Source organism: Syzygium oleosum, unplaced genomic scaffold (genome assembly GCF_021117445.2).
Source record: "Syzygium oleosum isolate NSW1041296 unplaced genomic scaffold, Sole_v2.1 Sole_v2.14, whole genome shotgun sequence".
Taxonomy (NCBI): domain Eukaryota; kingdom Viridiplantae; phylum Streptophyta; class Magnoliopsida; order Myrtales; family Myrtaceae; genus Syzygium; species Syzygium oleosum.
Window position 1 is genome coordinate 7,724,058 of NW_026607498.1, and position 21,984 is coordinate 7,746,041.

Here is a 21,984-nt window from a genome sequence, read left to right on the forward strand (position 1 = left end):
TTTCGATTCGATTTGAGTTTTTTTTGGCGTTTCGTAGTCGTTTGATCAGCAGACTTGGCCGTTTTTTTTTTGGCGTTTTGTCATGAAAATTTCATATATGTTTACTCCACCACTAATATTTCGTCAGGCCGATCTCGAATATGTTTTTCAACTTGCCATGTTGAAATATTGCAATAAATTTATTCATCCATTGTTCGCTAAATAAAATGCCTGTGAGGAAATATTGACTGCATCCAAATGGATATCCACTCATGATACCTGAAATTTCCAATTATGTCCACTCATGATACCTGAAACCATTATTCTCTAAAACCTCTGGCAAATATCCCTCAAGATGAAATGTGGTAAGATAATGCATACACTATTTGAAGAAAGGGAATGACATTGCTGGCCATGTAAACATCTCTATGTTAGAAAAGAGAATGTGCTACTGCTTTTGCTTTGAAATTGAAACCAGTGGAAAAGTATATAGTTCTTCATCCTACTTTCTTGGGCTTAAATAATTAGGCAGCCAGAACAATGATCTACTGATATAGACCTATTGAAATTGCATCAGGATATGTTACAAGGTGCCATCCCTTCATTGCTATATAAAGTGAAAATTTAATTCATTGCTAAATTGAATTATTTGAAATAATAATGCACGTAATCCCTCAAGTTCGAGCAATGAAGTATATTGACTGCAATATATTTCAACATGGAAATATTTCAACATCGGTCCTGGAGCAATTTCAACTTGTATGTTTTCATCTTCTTGTTTGGAATAGCGATATGCCATTAGTTAGCTGATAGCAGTTGTTAATAACTTTTATTTGGCTGACAGTGGGAAAGCTAGCATGTAGTGGTGCGAAGATGGTGATCATAAGTAATTCCTCTAGGCGTGCATTGACAACCATGAAAGTGTGGACTATTCGTTGACTCCGTTTCTCCATGAAATATGAATATGATCCAGGGCCAGGGCACATGAAAGTGTGGACTATTAGTTGACTCTGTTTCTCAACATCATGTTGCTTCACTCATGTTTTCTTCTTAGATAATAATCACCAGAAAAGAGCTAATATTTAAGTGCTTATTGAATGTTTTTGTAGACAGAGGTAACAACTGTTATTTGTGGCAAAAAAAAGCTAACAAAGCTCGTAGACATTTTCGGACGACTTGCTTTTTATCAGAGGCGACAGCAAGTTTGTTTCATTTTCTCAAGTTTATCTGTTGCTCTCGAAAACAAAATGGTAAGCTTCACGACGTACGTCATTATGTGTCCCTAATACATGTTCATATTTTTTTAAGATATTTGTCTAACCTTACAACTTGTTAGTATAAACGTGGATGTCACATGCGTGGTGTAGCTTCACAAAGAAGACCAAACCCTTCCCCTTCCTCGTCCCCGTCCCTTTCCTCTTCCCCTGCCCTTTCATCTAACCATCAACCAGTTCATGCTGATGGACACATTAGCCCTTCCTCCGACCCTCAAATGCGAACTGAATCTACTTCAGTTTCATCTCCTTTAGTTCCATCGCCTTCGGTTCCACTCTTCTTCAGTGCAACACTCGAATGATGAAGAAGATAGCCGATTCATGATATGTCCATGTGAAGATTCGTAAGTACTTCATTTTTTTTAAGGATATATAAATTATTATGGATGTTAACTGAATTGTCCGTATGCTTCATTGTCCATATCGTTATAAATTGCAGATTCACGGATGCTACGTATGTTGTGAGAAAACTTAATAAAATAATCAATAACTGTTGGATGGGGCAGTATACTAGTTGGACCATCGCTCTAAAAGAAGTAAAGGACTTGTGGTGGAATGAGTTCAAGGTAAGTTTTGTCCTTCTATTTTCTCACAAACTAAATTCGGTGTAGCATACTAATGGTGCATGGTAATGTATACGTGACCCTCATAATAAGTGTACAATTATTTTTCTATTGATTGCAGCGGAAGTTCAGGTGGGATGAAGCGAAAGAGAAAGAAGTTAAAATAATTTTTAAGAAAAAAGCCGGTGATCACATGCGAAATGTGATGAATAGAGCAGAGACAAGTCAAGAAAAGCCGGATTTTATTACAGCTGACAATTAGATGGAAATTAAGAGAACTTGGGACACCGAAAAGCATAAGCAAATTAGTGAATAAAATAAAAAGAATCGAGCTTCTAGTTCTAGTGAAGGGTCTGCCACATATGCTGGGGGTTCTATCAACATCAGGGAGCATAGAAAAAGAATGGTAAGTATGTTAAATATGTTGTAAGTTAATTTAATTCAATGATTACTCATTTATGTTTATATTTTGCAGGCAGATGAATTGGGAACGGAACCGACATTTATAGCTACATTTGAACGCACATTTCAGAAAAAAGATAAGACATGGACTGGCGATCGAGCAAAAGCTATTAAAGTATGTAAGGTTATATTTTGGTCTTTTTGAAAACTAGAATAAAAATCATGAATGCTTTTAATATCTATGGTAGTTATATATATGAAGTTATGTTACTTTATTTTCATCTATATTGTTAATGTAGGAAAAATATGATGAACTTGTAATAAGCACTGCTGCTAGTGGTGGTGATGGTGTTGCTGCGTCCGAGCCATCGGTTGACAGTATGGCATTATGGGTGAAGGCATCGGGTGGAATGAGAAGAGGTCAAATATTTGGGATGGGATCCTTGTCAAGGATATACACAACGCAGGCTGCTGCAACTTCATCCTCCAATGCGGCTTTTTTAAGGAGGACACAACACGAGGATCAAATGACCCAAGAATTGAGCCAACTAAAACATTTACTTGTGCAGAAGGACGAAGAAATAAGAGGAATGAAACAACATTTGCAATTGATCTTGTGACACCTCAACTTCGATCATGATGACGTTCCTCCTGTACCTCCCACTAATCCAGTAGGTGATGGGTACAATGATGAGCGACACAATGATAATGAGATTGCTGATGATGATGTTCATTTTGTCGGTCCTTGCTAGTTAAATTTCCAAACTCGAGGGTAAGCTTGCTTCAGCAATATCTATTTATAGGACAAGTTATTAGTTGTTGCATTTGTTCAATGCACATGTATCGATTCTGTTAAAAGTTCAACAACTGTTCATGTTGAGTTTTTGCACATGTACACGAGAGACAATGGACTAATCAAGCTGATGCTCAGCTATCTCTCTCCCTTGTTCACGCACGCACATGCATTCTAGGAACAGAGTTGCTGGGATCTAAATTACTTGGCACTGATTCTTTGAAGAATCTTTGGAATGATCATGATGCCATATTGTGTTGTTATCTGTTATTTGTATTACTCGAAATTGTTAAAAGTGAATTTTGCCATGTATGTATGTAATTAGGAATGATTAATGACGGTCTTCCTTTAGGTTTGGCAGTCTATTCCAGTTTTTGTCTTTGCAAATCAGGCAGGACTTGACATATTAGAGACCTTTTTGGTGGCTTTACAAGATATCACTTTGGATTAGATATTTGACGAGTCAGTTTGCAAAGAATTGTGCCCTGGGTTCACTAAGTTAATGCAAGAGGTACTTCTATCATTCTTTATGCTACATGACAATAAGCGTTCGGTTTGCATATATGCCCTCTAGAATTGGTCTTTTGTGTGAGCATAGCCTAATATATTCTTTTTTGAACACTCCTCTTTCTGCTGTTGAATAGATGTGAAAAAATTAAGAGGGGTTAGAAGTTCGATATTGTGATGTCTTCTGTTTGCTCTGCAGATGGACAAGACTTTGATTCTTGGAGACACTATAGACTACGTGAAAGAACTTCTTGGCAAGATCAACAGTTTGCAACAAGAGAGCGAACTGGATTTGAAGCAGTTGAATTTGTTGGATCCTCTCAAGGATTTTTCATACAAATTTAGTGCTTTGTTCCATTTCTTTCTTTTTTGTGTTTGTTCTTGTCTTGACTGTGATTCTATTAATGTTAAATATAAATTCTATAATTATTGTTAATTAGATTTCAAATCCAAATCGTCCCTGAACAACATTCATCGCGCCAAATTATTCATTAAAATTCGTCGCCAAATTCGTTTGTCTTGACTATGATTCTATCAATGTTAAATATAAATTCTATAATTATTGTTAATTAGATTTCAAATCCAAATCGTCCCTGAACAACATTCATCGCGCCAAATTATTCATTAAAATTCGTCGCCAAATTCGTTTCGGAACGATGTTTGTGGCAAAAGTCAAAATTTTTCGTGGCAAATTAGTGACGAATTTTGCCACGAATAAGTTCGTTGTAAAATACTGACCAAAAAAAAAATTTGGTGGCAAATTTGCCACGAAATGTGTTCGTGACAAATTAGCGACGAATTTTGCCACGAATAAGTTCATCGCAAAATACTGACAAAAAAAAATTTTGGTAGCAAATTAGCCACGAATTTTGTCACGAATACAGTTCGTGGCAAATTAACGAAGAATTTTGCCACGAATATTTAGCGACGAATTTTGTCGCGAATAAAGTTCGTGGCAAATTTGCGACGAATTTTGCGACAAATAAAGTTCGTGGCAATTTTGCGACGAATAATTAGCAACAAATTTTGCAACGAATATAGTTTGTGGCAAATTAGCCACGAATTTTGTCACGAATAATTTGCGACGAATTTTTTTTCGTCGCAATTTAGCGATGGATTTTTTTCCATCGCAAATTCGTTTAGCGACGAATTTTGCCAAATTTTTCGTGGCAAAATTCGTCACTAAAACCAACTTTTTTTGTAGTGGAGGGAAATAGGGAAAAAAGATAGAAAGAATAGAAAATAAGGAAAAGAGAAGAAAAAAATAAAAAGGAAAAAAGAGAAGAAAAAATTAATAAAAATTCGGAAAAATATTTAAAATACCTTGTAGAATTTCTATCTGGACTTTCTTTTCGTTCAGGTTCCTACTGTCATAAAATTATTCTCAAAAGCTTAAGCTAGCTTACAAATACAGCTAAGGTCACACTATGCAACGAAACAGAGATATGGGTCTATCTGCTTTCCTTTATCTCCTGTTCTTATTGGTTCTTGTCCAAGAACTTGTGTAACTTGCTGTCCTCTCGACTTCCGCATGCTAAGCAAGGCCTTGAAGAGACGTTTGTTTTTGGGACTATAGCTCAATATCAGTTCTCCTATTCCTCTCAACATGGGTAGACATTGAAGTGGATCTTTGGGGTTCCGATGGGTACTGGATGTTCATGTGGGAATATAATCGCAATTCAGAAGAGAATCAGTCATAATGGATCATGTCCTCAAGACATGTCCGCAACAAGAAGAAGAAAAAAACCCTATTAACGAAGCTGCACTGGACTTCATCGCTGCTTACTCGTCTTTTCGCATCATAAGGGTTTGTAGATGTAGATCTATCGACAAGAGAATCCGAATGTGCGAGTTGTGAAATGGGAAGGTGGATCTTTTTCTCGTTAGAAAGTGAAGTTGGCATTAGGAACTTTTCCGACTACACGACGTATAATACACTTGCAGGGTATGAAAACATGACGTAAAGGCTATGTATGGCAAAATGGAGCATTCAAGTCAAAAGTGTGCTGAGCTGCTTTTTTGTTGGATGAAGTTATTGCAAATGATAAGGTACCGGTTGCGGAGGATTGTGGAAACTCTGTTGCGGAGTGCCGTCTCCTGCATCAAAGTTCCTGTGTCAGCGTCGTCTCTTAAAAATTCGATGATTAGCACGGGCTTTATGAAAAATTACCTGACAAATGATGCAGAAGTCTCTATGTTTTTTGGATGTCTTAAGAAAAAAAGGGTACTAGTACGTCAGTAGTAGCAATTGAAGTTCTTTTTGATCGAATAAGTTGAACACAAGCAAATGATGAGCAGGATATCAGCTAGTTCTGTAACTCGTGACCTTTCAACGTCTAACAGACCATTCTTGTTCCGTGTAATGTGGATAATGGTAGCTAAATCAGAAAAAAGGGTCATACAATGTTCGCCTATGGACATTTTGCCATTTATGCCACTTGCTAGATTCTTGCCAACTCCATCACCTTTAGCTTTTGAAACTGAGAAAGTTTTTGAGCATGAGCCAACTCCAAATTTTTGGTCCTAATAAATGAAATGATAATTATGTGAAGGGAAGCGTGGCTGGTAAGATATATCGCATGTGGTGCTTCGGGGTTCTTATTGCTAGTGATTGCTAAGAAAGGCCTCCATGGTCTATGAATGTCTTACACGTCAGCGTCTCTAAAACACAGAAACAGTGTTGAAAGTTATATCACTACTTGTGATATATAAGTTGATGCAAGAGAAATGGCAGTTGTCCCTGCCATTTTCCATACTATTGTCGAAGCAAGATATCTTCTGCTATTTAGAATCTCCTTTGCTCTACTAATTAGTTTGTCACGATGTGATATAATCTGGCACATTATGGAGTGTATCTGGAGTAATTTCAGATTTTCAAGAACTTGATTCTTCTTGATCAGTTGCAATATGTTATACCCTGCACATGGTCGATCGGACGGTATGCAAGCCCTTCCCATCCTTGACGCTACAAAACAAGGAAAAGCTAATTATATTGCACACCTGTAGAGCGCAAGAGAATCTGAGCTCAATTGTAAATGCTTCCTCAATCTTGTCATCCAGGAGACAGTTGACCTTATAAGTCATGGAGCCCAAGTGATCCACAGTGTCTATGAAAGCTTTCGTCGCATAATCTTTTAATGTGTTCACCACTCTACAATATTGTCGAGGTGATTTAACAGATGTGCAACAGGAAGAAATGCTCAACCTGGTACACGACGATGGAGTGAAAACCTATTATCTCACAATTGTTTCTGATCAGGTCTGTCGTAAGACAATTCCAAATAGTCAGCTGCCGAGTATAACTGCTTCCTAAGATCCTTCAGGTCCTGATTAGTGAAAAAGGCTACGATTAGCATGCATAACAAATCCGAACCTTTTCGCCCTCATATTTGTTCAGGACGTAGACTAGATCACGAGGAATTTGATAATATAATATGCGAAAAAGGTAGAGGAAAGTAACTTGTTTGTGAACACATACAATTATGAAAGTGGAAAATGGGAACATTAAGGAAAATTACATCAAATTTTAAGGTAAACCAGAAAAGTATAGCGGTAGTTTTGTACTGAAGAGAACTCCAGGTGTATTATGAAGTACCTTCAGGCTATCTAAAAAGTTCAAGCTCTGTTTCGTGGAGAGCTCATCATAATTGGAAGCTTCCTGAGGAGCAGAAACTGAAGAAGGCAACTGGGAAGCATCCATCATACTGAAGTTTAAGAGTATCTTCACCTGTTACAACGAAGACGAAGCAATCAGATCCAAATTCACACCCTCGTGCATTGACTGTCATTATCCATTTCCAAGACACCGTCTCGGCCTAGTTCTAATTTTCATTGTAACAAAGAAAATATTTTCCGTCTCTATTCTCTTTCACCGGCCTGCCAAATTATGAAGACGTACTTTCTTCTTTTTGTTGTTCGTCCCATATTCTTATCTCACCATTTCCTTCCCACAAAGCTGAGGCTATAATCCTGGAGATGTTTATTTTGCAAAACTCAGAGCTCTTCATGTGCTGATGACAACAGTTATTGCCAACGCTAGCAAACTTTTCTGCTTGTTTTGTCAATTCACTGATCACGTAGAGCATTGCCAAACAGCAAGTCCAAAAAAAAAGGGAGAAAAAAACAAGAGAAAGAATCTCCGTAGGAGAGCAAAGAGCACATGCAATCATATGAATTTGGATCACTCCAGACTCTACGAAACTGCAAACCCCGGATTCTTCGATTCTGCTCAGTCTTGAGAGCTTTATGCAGCAAAGGCAGAAAGCAAAATCACATGTTCACGGGGCTCAATCTGGAGTTTACGAAAAAAATAAGGGGAAAAGAAATTTCTGAACTGATGCTGGAGCGGATATCATCTTTTCGACTTAATTAGTCAATCGAGAATAGAAATCCTGGTAGAGAAAGCCAAAATGTTCTCATAATATTTACCTCCTCGATTTATATCGCAAGTTCTGGGTCGCAGGAGAAGAGCAACATTTGCCGCGTGTCGCTAATTGGCATACAATCATATGCTCTCTGACTACGTCCAGAAATTTAATCGCTGCTGTTGCTCAAAGGGAAAGAGTAATGTAAGCACACACGAAAGAATCTCTTAAGTATATCTCGCAGCCTCACATGTAGGAGACGGAGATACTGATGAAAACAAAAAAATGTAGGAGACGGGGGCGTGCAAAATGCACTGTCGTATTTCAGAGTTATGTTACCCCCAGTTTCTACTACGTGCGCATTTCGTCGAACATCTGACCAGCAACATAGAAATGATCGGATCATCTCTCCTCTCCTCTCCTCTCCAATGCAGCTGCTTTCACGATGACGCCTTCCAACACCACCACCGATTGGACCCTCATATCTTCACGGATGCGCCTCCCCCCCCCCGTCCAGCGTCTTTCGGAGAAGCGTTGAATTGAATTCGCTCCCCACCTCCCTCACGGGGGGGACTTTGCAAATCTTCCACGAGCAGAAGTCGCGAGTTCATCTCGACAGCGAGCGAAAAGACAGAGGTTACCCCCTCCCCAACTGATTGAAAGTCCACCAGGATGAGAGAAGAGGGACAAAATGAAACGAACGATGATTTATGATAGGACGAAGAAGACGATGGGGAAATTTATCTAGGGATTGCCATAATAAATAGCCTATTCTCACTCATAAAAATATATTGAATTAGATATTTTTACTCTTATCAATTTTATAAAGCATTTGCCATATTACTAATCAAATTTTCCATTTTCCACATCTGCTATTATCTTAAGGGGGGCCCACCCTCTGACAACACAACCTATCCAACACATCACTGGAGGAATGTATGCTTCCGAGATTCGCGAGCGATGACTTCGGAACAGTCATATGTGGAGACTCCTTGAGGTACCGCCTTCAATTTGGGACAAAGGAAGATCCCTAATCGAGAAAGATGAGGCATGGCTCCTTCAGCCACCCTCCACCCCTCCAAATGTGGCAGATTATAAAGATCTAAGTGCTTGAGTTGAGGAAAGCCTCTTGCTGAGCAAACCATTTTCTTTCCCACAAAAGCCCGATGCCCCAGTGCGAGAACAACCAAGTGCTGCAATTTCTCCAATATTGGTATTGGATCTTCTTCGAGTTCGGAGTAGAGCAAGACCAGCTTCCTCAGTTGCTCGGTTAGTTTCTTATGTTCCGGCAACTTCCTTATAATTCCTCTTATGTACAGTTTGCAGGAATGGGGATAGCTTGACATTTTACTCAATTCACCTTCAGTGATTGAAAAAAGATTTGAGAATCTAAAAGATAATGATCGAAGATGATTCAAAGTGAATTTAGCAAGTTGGGGAATTTTCTCCATATGAAAATCATTCTTGGAGGAGACGGTCAGTTTTTGCATATTGGTGAGTTTGCTTACATCGTTTACATCACAGATCCTCGTAGAAAAGTTTCTCAATGTCCATAAATTCTTTAAAGAGTCCAATCGTAACTCTCCCATTCCCATAGAATTTCTTATTGACGGAAAAATAAAAGGGAAGATAGAGATGCCTCAACCTTCTCAGCTTCCACAACATATTTGACACGGTTACTGGAAATGATCCATTTACAGGCAAGTCCAAGGACTCCATACATACAAGGTTCCCCATAGATTGCGGCAAGCCCGTGAACCTACTTCCTGCTAAACTTAAGAATCTTAAATGGACTAGGTCTCCCAATGATTCAGGTAAATTTCCGTTCATATCACGACTCTCTAACTTTAGAACTCTGAGAAACTTACAATTGATGAATATAAGTGGAAATTGCTTCCGCTCCTCTCGGACAGATTCGAAGAACATGAAAGTGCGAAGGTGGAGCATAGTCCTTCCTATTGGCTTTACGCTGGGAAAGTTGTTTCCTTCAGCACTCATGCGCATATTGAGAGAAAGCCTTCGTATTTTGCAAGTCGCCATTGAAGAAGAACAATCATCCGTCTCATTGGCCAGTTTAATGTCATGAATTCTAAGAAAACTCTCTTGCGTAGCCTTGGAGACACATAAGTCTCGCATCAGGTCGTGGAGGTGACAAGTTATGATCTTTCCACTCAATTTGAATCGTGCTTGAACCATTCCCCTGATAACCAACTCCATTAAATATTGCTCTGCTATGCCTTCCACTGAACTTTCTCTCTCTTCGTCATATGCATTGGGTGACACAAAGCCTTCAACAATCCACATGTGAAGAACTTCCATTGCAGGGATTTCTGCATCCTCCGGAAAGCAACCCAAATAGAGGAAGCATGGCTTTAGATGCCATGGCAAATCGTCATAGCCTAAGGCCAACACTTTTGATACATCACTCTTATTGGTAAAATGTAAATTGATGTTTCTGTAAACCGTCTCCCACTCGTTGACCGCCAAAAGCCCACCAAGCACGATGATAGCCAAGGGTAATCCTCAACACTTCTTAAGGAGTTCATATCCTAACCTCTTCATGTTTTCAGTGATTTTTGTACAATATCAGGCAACAATTTGCAACTATAATAAGAAGATAACTTCAAGGACAAATATCTACCTTTTGATATATGAATAAGATGCCATAGTTCTTTATAACTTGTGGTTCAATTATGCTTTCATAAGGGGAAAGACTATGGGGACCACAGCAAGGTTCCTATATATGCCGCCACCAACACTTGGGAGATCAAGAACCCTACATTAACAAATGGAACGTATTGTCTTTGCTATTTCCGGTTGGAATGAAGTGGTTCGAGCAAATGTATATAAACAATAATCCTACTAGATGAGGAAAAAGGAAAGCTGCAGGGATAACTTGAGGGTCCTACTTATCTACTCTGACTTGAGTGTGCTAGTAATCTCCACTGCAGCGGAAATTACAGCGAAATCTTTATGTTAGCGCTCTCTTTTGTTGCATAACGATTTTCTTAATAGTCCCCACTCTAATTGTTGGACTAGCTATTCACAAATACAAAAATGGGTGGACCTGAGATGAGGCTTGTGGACGAAGGAACAGAGCTAGACTCCCCATTATTTCATGAATTCCTATCAAAATAGCTTATCATGTTGGCCATATAAAAGCCTCTTTGATATTTCTCCTCATTGGTTGAAAGGAGGAGCAAATTTTTGGATGTTTGGAGGTACAATCGCTAGCCATTAAGTAACAAAAGGGGCATCTCATTTCCCAAATATCAACATTTTGATGCCGAATACTACGTATATCGATTATTCGAGCTCGATAGTAACCCTCGATTCATAAATTTTTTTTAAACCTTTTAAAAGGCAGACTGAACAATGAAGTACCTTGTATTTGTCCCTTTGTCTCTGACTATAAAAATCTCATGAACCAATTAATCTCCTAAAGCTATTATATGTTAGGATGATAACCTTAAAGAAGCCTTACCTTTCGTTTAAGGAAAATGCCCCCTTAGTCAGCAGCTCCCAACTCTCCCGGTTCGATAAGCAGTTAGGTTCATGGAAAAAACCTTGAGGGGATTGATATACTTTGCTATTTCTCTATTGCGAGTCGTTATCAATGGCTTGCTTCTCGTGTCCTCGAATGGGAATGCGGCTCAAAGACTGTCCCATGCCTCTTTGGTCCAAATATCGTCAAGAACCACGATACATCTCTTCTCTTGTTGGATCTTATAAAGAGTTTCGAACAATTCGTCATTTATCATCTCCATAACATCCTTTCTTCGATCAGGGATCAACTTCACAAGAATTCGCACCAAGCTATCCTTCACATGGTATTCTTGAGATTCACAAACCCAAGCAAAACCATCGAAATTGTTCTTCACTTCATCACAAGCAAAGACTTTCTTAGCGAGTGTGGTCTTACCCAAACCACTCATTCCACATATAGAAATAACTCTGCGTTATTTTCCATCCTTCAACAGCTCTTTCACCAACTCCTCAATATTATCTTCCCTCCCAACAAAGTCCTCCACGAAATGAGCATAAGTCCGTTTTGGCGTCGAAGTTCTCACGTGTATGTGTTTGCTCTCATTCACAGATTGTATGCCATAATTCTGCATCTGCCTTCCAAGATAGGAAATTCTGGATTTTAAGCCCTCAATCTCTGTCCCCACCACATGAACCTGCACGCACGTGCACTTCGCCACGAAGCAAGCACAAGCTTTGATGATGTTTCGTTCCTTCTTCCGTGCGACTCTGAGGATGTATCGCTCGATGACGTCCTCAGCATCATAGACAATGTCTCGAAGTTGCACGACCCATTCTCCAACAGCTTGGTCGTGCTCTCGTTTCACGTCCGCATCCCTCAGCAAGCACTTGATCAGCTTCAGCTCCTCTTGCAGGTCCTTGACCTTGCCCTCCACGCCCCACAAGAATTTGGCCTCGTCGATGAGCAGGTTTCCTATTGCCTCCACTACGAACGATACAACAGACTCGGCCATTGGTATTGCACTACTTGACTATGAGCAGTGGAGCTTACGATAGAGAATGATTTGAGAATTCACTTTTCATGCGTTAACAAGCTCTGAACATATAGCCCTGCGAGTTGCGAAGAAGAAAGAAGAGGAATAAGTGACTTAGAAAGTTGCATATTGCATTGATAATACATATTCTATATCAACCAATGCAAGAAATTCACCCCAATAAAAAAAGAATGGAGTTATGGGGAAGTTTACAGGCATATATACTCTCCGCAGTAGAAGAAATGTTGTGTAGCTAGAGTTACAGATGTTCCAAGACATTAACACCGATGTGCAAATAATTTCTCACTTATGATAGACGAAAGAAAATTTCAAAACCAACATTTATTATACCATGAGTCACATTATCCCACACAAAAATGTGTTGAATGCACAAGTGAGTTGTGTTGGAAAAAGAAAAATTTCCGCATTGGATGTCTAGAGCTAGAACAAGCAATTGATACTTGGGCATAATTCAATGTTTTAAGCTATTTGAGTAAATATAAATCCAACTAGATTGTCAATAGACTTAAGTTATGGGCTCCCACTTGGATCTTCCCATTACGAAGGTGTTGGATTAATGCCAAGTTTCCCCCTACGAAATGCGATTAAAACTTCTCGAAAGAGTTATGTCTTCAATATGAGAAGATAGAAATGCATTCTTGATCAAAGGGCGAATCATGAGTTTGCCTGATGGTGCTTGTTAAATAAGATGCTTTCTTGTTAAAGGCTTGCTCGTGGTGAGTTCGTCTTAAAAGTATGGTGAAAAAAATCGGAGGCAAAAGAGTTTGCCTCAAGAGACTGGCTAACATAGCCGCAAGCTCTTGTTTTTTGTTGTAGAGTGTTTTAGTGCCAAGTTCATTTGTAGCTGTCTGATCTGAAACAAGTTTTACTTATATGGCATAGTCAATGTATTTCCAGTGATCTTCAACACATTGAGTACGCTATGTTTACGTAGCCAAATCGAAAGAGGCCACCCATGTTGATCTAACACTACAAAAAAATAAGGGATTAGCGACGAATTTTGCGACAAAAATTTGGCAAAATTTTGCGACGGAAAAAAATTCGTCGCAAATTAGCCACGAACACTATCCGTCGCAAATTAGCCACGAACACTATCCGTCGCAAAATTCGTCGCAAATTAGCCACGAACTTTATTCGTCGCAGAATTCATCGCAAATTAGCCACGAACTTTATCCGTCGCAAAAAATTGGTCGCAAAATTCATCACAAATAATTCGTCGCAAATTAGCCACGAACTTTATTCGTCGCAAAAATAGCCATGAACTTTATTCGTCGCAAAATTTATTCGTCGTAAATTAGCCACGAACTTGATTCGTCACTACTTATTCGTCGCAAATTAGCCACGAATTGTAATGGTTGCAAAATTCGTCTCTAAATATTCGTCGCAAATTTTACACCATTTGGGCCATCAAATCTTGTCCATAGCAATAGCTACGCATTAATGAACATCATGTAATACATTCAAAACAATCAAAGGATACGAGCCAACCATAGTTTCCGCTTCAGAAACAGAAAACGAACAAACCAGACACAATGCCATATAATTGAAAAATATAACTGAAGGAAAGATGCTAGTCCGCAAAAAATAATGATATATGCAAAGTTGCAAAGTCTGACATGATGCTATTTGATATCCAATCTTATAATACATTCAAAACATTCATAGGAGACGGGACAACCATAGATTCTGTTTAAAAAACGAAAAATCGACAAACCAGACACAAGATTGGGCAGCTTTGGTACTCGGTAGGACACCAGAAGCAGTCACTTTTGTCTATACCTGATGAAATATAGATACATAAATAAAGATATTCAATCAGTCTATAAGATAAAAGAAGCGTTTATGCATGGATGTGGAACTAGGTATAAAAAAATAAGTAAGAGAGTTAAAAAAAAAACGTTTCAGGACGAACATCATTGTTCTTACATATATATGAATATGAGTCAACTTTGACATCCACTGTAGGTTTTTCACCCTTGTAAACCGTATTTCTATCACCTACGAAAAATTAGATCCTTCTCCAAACAGCATTCAACAGTTTAATGACATAGAGAGGTGAATTACCAACACCAATTCCCAGGAAGAGAGGACTCAAAGTCAATTAAGGCATATATTTCTACAATGTTCAAATATCATGATTTTTTGTAACAAGCATGTCATCTTGGGATCTCTAAATTTTAAGTTTTTCGCAAGCAAAGAACCTAGTTGTAAGAGAGTTGTGCACATGAAGTAATTGTAGGGCAGGAACATATTGGGCAAACTGCACTTATGGCACAAAAGATTGTGAAGCAAGCTTATCCCCGATTTTGAGAAGTTTAACTAGAAAGGACCGAGAAAATCATCATCATCATCAGAAATCTCAGCATCATTGTGTCGCTCATCATTGTGCCAATCACCTATTGGATTGGCGGGAGGTACAGGAGGAACCTCATTGCGATTGATGTTGAGGCGTCGCATAACGATTTGCATTTGTTGTTTCAAGTCATTTATTTCTTCGTCCTTCTCCACAAGTATATTTTTCAGCTGGTTCAATTCTTGGGTCAATTGCTCGTCATGTCGTGTCCTCCTTTGACCAGCCGCATTGGATGATGAAGTTGCCGCATTATTCATCATGTATACCCTTGACAAGGATCCCATGCCAAATATTTTTCCTTTTTTCATCCCACCCGTTGCCTCTATCCATAATGCCGTACTGTCAACTGATGGCTCAAACGCAGCAGCACCATCACCACTACTAGCATTGCTCATTAAAAGTTCATCATATTTTTCCTACATTAACAATATAGATGAAAATAAAATAACTTCATATATATAACTACCATAAATATTAAAAGCATTCACGGTTTTCATTCTAGTTTCCATAAAGTCCAAAGTATAACCTTACATACCTGAACAGCTTTTACTCGATCGCCAATCCATGTCTTATCTTTTTTTTGAAATGTGCGTTCAAATGTAACTGCAAATGTCGGTTCCGTCCCCAATTCATATACCTACAAAATGTAAACATGAGTAATTGAATTAAATTAACTTATAACTTATTTAACAGACTTACCATTCGTTTTCGATGCTCCCCAATGTTGATAGAGCCCCCAGCATATGTGGCAGACCCTTCACTAGAACTAGAAGATCGATTCTTTTTATTCTGGTCACTGATTTTCTAACTCTGTTCAGTTTCCCAAATTCTGTTAATTTCCGTCCAATTGTCAGCTGTAATGAAAGACGGCTTCACTTTCTTGCTCTTCGCTCTATTCATCATATTTCGTACGTGATCACTGACTTTCTTCTGAAAAATTCTTCTCACTTCATTCTCTTCCTCTTCATCCCACATGAACTTCCGCTGCAATGAATACAAAAAAAAACTAAAAGTTATTATGATTGTCACATATCCATTACCATGCACCAGACAATTCGGCGATAGATTTTATAAAGTTCATCTCGGGGAAAATATCTGGTCCCTTCAGTACCTAAAACTAAAGAATTGTTCTGGTCCCTTTACACCAAACTTAGTTGGTGAGAAAATAGAATATCTAAAACTTACCTTGAACTCATTCCATCACAAATTTTTCACTTCTTGTAGAGCACTTCTGTAATTAACATACTGCCCCATCCAATAGTTTTTGACTATTTTATTCAGTTCCCTAACAACAAACGGAGCATCCGTGAATCTGCAAACATACGGATATTGTACAACATCGACAATTCAGTTGACATCTATATCTAAAACCATAAATATTACATATACTAAAAAAAACGGAGTACTTACGAATCTCCAAATGGGCATATCATGAATCGGTTATCTTCTTCACATGTGTTTCCCTCATTATTCGATTGTTGCGCTGAATAATAAGATGGAACGGAAGGAGAGGGAGCTAAAGGAGATGGAACTGGAGGAGATTCAGTTCGCATGTGGCCAAGTCCCCTAACATGTTCTTGAGTGTTGGAGGAAGGGCCAACGTGCCCATATTGTCCATCAGCATATAGTAGTTGAGGGTTAGATGAAAGGATAGGGGAAGAGGAAAGGGACGGGGACGAGGAAGGGGCTGGTCTTCTATGCATGTGACCTCCACGTTTATACTGACAAGTAGGAAGGTTAGACAAATATGTAAAAAAATATGAACACGTATTACGGACACATAATGACGTACATGACGAAGCTTACCATTTTTCCGTTTCAGAAGCAGAAAATGTTTCCTCTTAATTAGCCAATGCCGAGTGTTTATGACGTGCAATTTTCTACGAACAAATATACTATGAATCGCACTCATTTTGGTATCAAACATCAATATATGAGCACGATATGCCATGCTAAGCCGACAATAGCCATAATTAACCACACGATCCACTTTCAAACCACACGATAATTCATCAACTACAAGATCAACCATGAAACATCAATTTCAGCTACATGATCTTCGTTCTCGGCGACACGATCATCAATCAACCCACACGATCGGGCCATAGTTAATCAATCAGCCACAATTAAGCAAATCAACCACACGATTAACCTAATTAACCATACGATTAGCATTAAACAACTAAGGGTGCGAATGATAACCATTCTGTTCCAGAAATCAAATTGTTACCAGAAATTAATTTTTCGCATTCTTGCCAGAAATTGACTTCTGAAGGAGAAATCTGTTCAGTAAAACATGATTAATTTTGCGCCCGAAATTGATTTTTTGGAACAGAACTCTGCTTTGATTTGTTGAATTTTTTTGCACTTAAAAAAATTTAAATTTTATTCAAACTGGGTGGCCACAGGTATTATAAGTCATTCTGTAAAGTTTTGAAATTTTGGATTATTTTAATTTTTTTTTGGGCACGTAAAAAAAATTTCTGCCTAAAAATGGGTGGCCACAAGTATTCTAAGTAATTCTGTGAAGTTTTGAAATTTTTGAATTTGTTAATTTTTTTTTTGACCTAAAAAAATTTAAATTTCACTCAAAGTGGGTGGCCACTGGTGTTCTAAGCCATTATGTATAGTTTTTAATTTTTTAATTTTTTAATTTTTTGGGCACCTAAAAAAATTTAAATTTTACTAAAAGTGGGTGGCCACAGGTATTCTAAGCTATTCTGTAAAGTTTTGAAATTTTTTAATTCTTTAATTTTTTTGGGCACCTAAAAAAATTTAAATTTCATTAAAAGTGGGTGGCCACAGGTATTATAAGCCATTCTGTGAAGTTTTGAAATTAGTATTTTTTTATTTTTTTTTACCACCTAAAAAATTTAAATTTCACTCAAAGTGGATGGCCGCAGGTATTCTAAGTCATTCTGTGAAGTTTTGAAATTTTTTATTTTATTATTATTTTTTAATTTTTTTGGGCACCTAAAAAATTTTAAATTTAACTCAAAGTTCGTGGCCACAGTTATTTTAAGCTATTTTGTGATATTTTGAAATTTTGGTTTTTTTTAATTTTAAAAAAAAATTCACCAAATTTAATATTTTCCCAAAATCTGACTTTTTTTAATTTTCTGGAAATTTTTATGCATTTTTCTAGAATTTTTCAATTTTAATGCATTTTCTGAAAAAAACACTTAATCAACCACACGATCGTCATTGAGCGCTTAATCGGCGACATAATCGACAAATTAACCAAGCGAACACCGATCAAAGCCACATGCAATCTTGAAAATCGGTCCCTAACTTAGCCAACCAATCCGACACTAAACAATCCCTAAACAAGTCCAATTAATACTCATTATACTAGGTAGGATTTAGGGAGTCGCTTACTTGGTTCAAGGCCAAGAAAAACCAAACAATAATAACATTTTGGCCGGTCGGCCAGTGGCGGGCTCGGCGCGGGCGCAGGCCCAAGTGGTGGCTAGTTGGCCGGGCGCTCGGGGCAGCGGCTCCCAGCCATGGCGGGCGAGCAGACGGTGGAGGCCGGGCGGCGACGGCAGCCCGGGCAGCGAACCCGGGTGGGCGACAGCGGTTGGACGGTGATAATGACTACGAGCTCGGGCGAGTCAGCTGGCGGCGACAAGCGTCCCGGCGAGCGGCAGTTTGGCGAATGAGGCAAGCGACGATGGTGTCGGGCGGTTCTTGGGCGGCGGCGAGCTCGGGCAGCGGACCCAGGCGCGGCGGCTCGATCGGGCTGGCCAGGGGCTGCTGAGGCGCTGTAGTGAGGCGGGCGGCGAGCTCCGCTCAAGCCCGGCCGGCGAGCACACGCTCGGGCAACGGCGGCCAGCGGCGAGAATCGATCGAGCTGGGGGGGAAATTTCTGTGGCGAGGCCGGGCAAGGTGGGCGGCTGCGAGCTCGGCCAGGCGACCGGTGAGCACACGCGCAGGCAGGGGATGACGGCGACGGCGACTGGCGAGCTGCGGGGTGGCGGTCAGGTCCAGGGTTCTCGTCGACAAGGGCAGGAAGAAGAAGAAGAAGAAGAGGAGAAAGAGGAAAAGAAAAAGAAAAAAAAAAGAAAGAGGAAAGGTCTGACAAAAGAAAGAAATGACGTAACGGGGGTATGTGCGCGGGCAGGGAGGAGAGAGAGAGAGATGGGTGAAAAAATTTGAAACATGCAAATTTGTGTTTGCAACGGAAAAAAATCCGTCGCAAATTTGCGATTGATTTTACGACGGAAATATAAATCCGTCGCAAAATTGCGACGGATTTCAAAAATAAAGGATCCGTCGCAAATTTGCGATGGATTCCAAAAAATAAATGGCATTTTCGAATCCGTCGCAAATTTGCGACGGACGATATTGGTCCGTCGCAAATTTGCGACGGATAAAAAATTTTGTCGCAAATTTGGAACGGAATTTTTTATCCATCCCGCATTTGCGACGGACAACATTTTTCCGTCGCAAATTTGGGACCGAATTTTTTATCCGTCCCAAATTTGCGACGGACGATATCTGTCCGTCGCAAATTTGCGACGGACCATCCTTGTCCGTCACAAATTTACGACAGACATTATTTTTTCGTCGCAAATTTGGGACAGAATTTTTTATCCGTCCCGAATTTGCGACGGACAAGCCATCCTTGTCCGTCACAAATTTGCGACGGACAATATTTTTCCGTCGCAAATTTGGGACTGAATTTTTTTTCCGTCCCAAATTTGCGACGGACAATATTTTTCCGTCACCGCTCTTGCGACGGATTTATTTTCCGTCGCAAATTTGCGAACGAATTATTTTTCCGTGGCAAATTTTCGACGGATTTATTTCGGATTCCAAAAATAAAGGACATTTTCGAATCCGTCGCAAATTTGCGACGGATTAGGAAAATTCACGTGAATTTTCCGACGATCAATTACATTAATAAGAATAATCGACAACAACAATAATAACAACAACAATAATGATAATAACAATAACAATAATAACAACAACAATAATAATAATTATGACAACCAAAATAACACTTGTCGCAATAATAATTACACATCATTAGTGTTTTGTCACAAAAATTTTAATCTTCGTCTTTGTCTTCGTCTTCGTCTTAATCTGTAACTTCGTCCTCGTCTTGATCTTGATCTTGATCTTCATCTTCTTCATGAGCATCATCTTCATCATCTGTCTCAAAATCAGATTCTGAACCATCCTTGTACATTTAATTCGCAAATTTCAGTTTGATCCACATTTATCATTGCTCCACATGGATCTCATAAAGTTGGAATGTTATATTCATCAGTTTCAACCGTGCGACAAACTTGCTCTTGTTAATAGGCTATATCCTTCCAGTGTTCCTCGATTTTTCTCCGTGCTTTGATTTTACATACAGCCCACCAATCAGCTTTGTCACGTTTCAAACTAGGATATGATGTATAGCATACTTGAATTGCTTGTTGTGCCAAGATAAATGGTTCATATTTCATATATATTTTCTTGTGATTTATTTAAACCAAATTAAACTTCGTATGCACCTTCATTCCTTTGACGTGGTCGAACCACTTGCACTTAAATAACACAACCCGCATCATTAAAGGTCCAGGGTACTCTATCTCTATAATTTCATCCAACAAGCCATAAAAATCATCTTTTGAACTTTCACCATTGGATGACCGAGCACACACACTACTATTCATTGTGGCTTTTCCCATTCCATATTCTTGAGTGTGAAAATTATATCCATTTATGAAATATGCTTGCCAACTTCGTACTCTTAACTGTGGACCCCATGACAGATGATATAGCAATCCTTGCTCTCCAAGTTCATCATGATTACTGTGAACCTAAGGTTACACACGCAAATTTGCACGAATATGATTCCAAACATCATGATGTATAAAATTGAAATAACTTGATTTTGGTTCATAGGCAACTTACATATGTTTTGAACCATGCTACAAATTGTTCATCGCACAAACGGTCAAAAGTTTGAATCATGCCATTGCCTCTTATCTACATTATTCATCTCCTTAGAATGGTGGTGTTATTATCTCCTATTGATTGTTTGAAGCGGCTGTTTTCACGTCCGCATCCTGCGTGAAGTCTGGTATACAAGCGATGGGGAGTATTAAAGGATGGACCCATTTCCCAACACTTGAGCTTTTGGGCAAAAACAGTTTCTAACAAAATGTACCATCAATATGCATTGCAAGTGAAAAGGAAAGAAAGATAAAAGAAGATTAAGAGCAACAATCAAGTTTAGTTTTACTCTAACACTTTGAGTTACCCTCCATTTCTGCGAGCCACTAAACTGACAAGATACACGACGAAAACACCAAGCTACACATTCCTCTGTTTCTTTTCTTTCTTTCCTTTTTTGTTCTATTTTCGGATGAACAAACAACTTCAATATAGATAGAAAGACCTTATAAATAACATCTCAAACCCCAAAATCATCCCTTTAGAGATTGGGCTAAAGAAAACAAAACATTTAAGGAAAAAAGAACTGACCCCATTGGCATGAGCTCGCTCAACGAGCTTGGAAGGAGATGAGTAGCCATCGCTGCACTCGCTCACGGACTTGAAGGCGAGCGCCTGCTCGACCGTCATCTTCCTCTTGCTGCCTCCAGGCTTCTTCTTCTTGGTCTTCTTCTTGACGTCTCTCTCCCCCGGACCTCGCTCTCCCCCCTCTCGCCGAGCACTTTCTTGGGTCAAAGGGTGCAGGGGGGGGGGGGGGGACAGAGATTCAAAACCGAACCAAAGAGATAACCGAAAGCCCAAAGGGCAGAGAGGCGTGTATCGGGAGGGAGAGAGAGCAGAGCGTGAAGAAAGCGTGAAGACAGAGAAATCGTCGGAGTGAGGCGGCGTCGGCATCGGGACGAGGGGACGGACCTCGCTCGTCGGCACGAGGGAGACAGAGCACAGAGCGAATTCCAGATCTGGAATTCGATGGGAGCGCGAAAGAGAGAGAGAGAGAGAGAGTATGGAGAGAGGGCTGTTTTTTAAAAAATTTCTCTCAGCTGCTCTCAGCTCGGCTTGGCTTAGCTCTGTGCCGTGGGAGTTATTCCACCATGAAGCCTTCCTGACATGTGGGCTCCCGCGGACACATGTCGCCACCTCAGACTTGTTATTTCTCCACGGTGGAATCCCTAGTGGCATCCAATATTTTCTCCCTCCCCCCCCCCCCTCTCTTAGCGGACAATTGGGGCGACCCCTGACCACACATACCTGTA

General features: G+C 39.5%; 1 protein-coding gene, 1 long non-coding RNA gene and 2 pseudogenes across 2 annotated transcripts; 1 reads left to right on the forward strand and 3 right to left on the reverse strand.

The window, feature by feature from the left end:
* Positions 1 to 1,686: 1,686 nt before the first annotated feature.
* Positions 1,687 to 2,795, forward strand: LOC130139889 (uncharacterized). The gene is made up of 4 exons (XR_008817951.1): positions 1,687 to 1,819; positions 1,938 to 2,222; positions 2,292 to 2,393; positions 2,518 to 2,795. It is a non-coding gene; the product is annotated as an uncharacterized LOC130139889 (long non-coding RNA).
* A 3,375-nt stretch (positions 2,796 to 6,170) lies between these two features.
* Positions 6,171 to 7,313, reverse strand: LOC130139849 (protein ABIL3-like). Its single transcript, XM_056317641.1, has 5 exons — positions 7,287 to 7,313; positions 7,114 to 7,245; positions 6,762 to 6,844; positions 6,519 to 6,669; positions 6,171 to 6,179 (listed from the first exon to the last, which is right to left on the reverse strand). Exons 1-5 carry the CDS (start codon positions 7,311 to 7,313, stop codon positions 6,171 to 6,173), a joined length of 402 nt encoding a protein of 133 aa, XP_056173616.1.
* On the reverse strand, positions 6,979 to 11,288 carry LOC130139883 (putative disease resistance protein At1g59780; annotated as a pseudogene).
* Positions 11,289 to 11,412: 124 nt separating this feature from the next.
* Positions 11,413 to 12,479, reverse strand: LOC115666093 (putative disease resistance protein At1g50180; annotated as a pseudogene).
* Between the last annotated feature and the right edge of the window lie 9,505 nt (positions 12,480 to 21,984).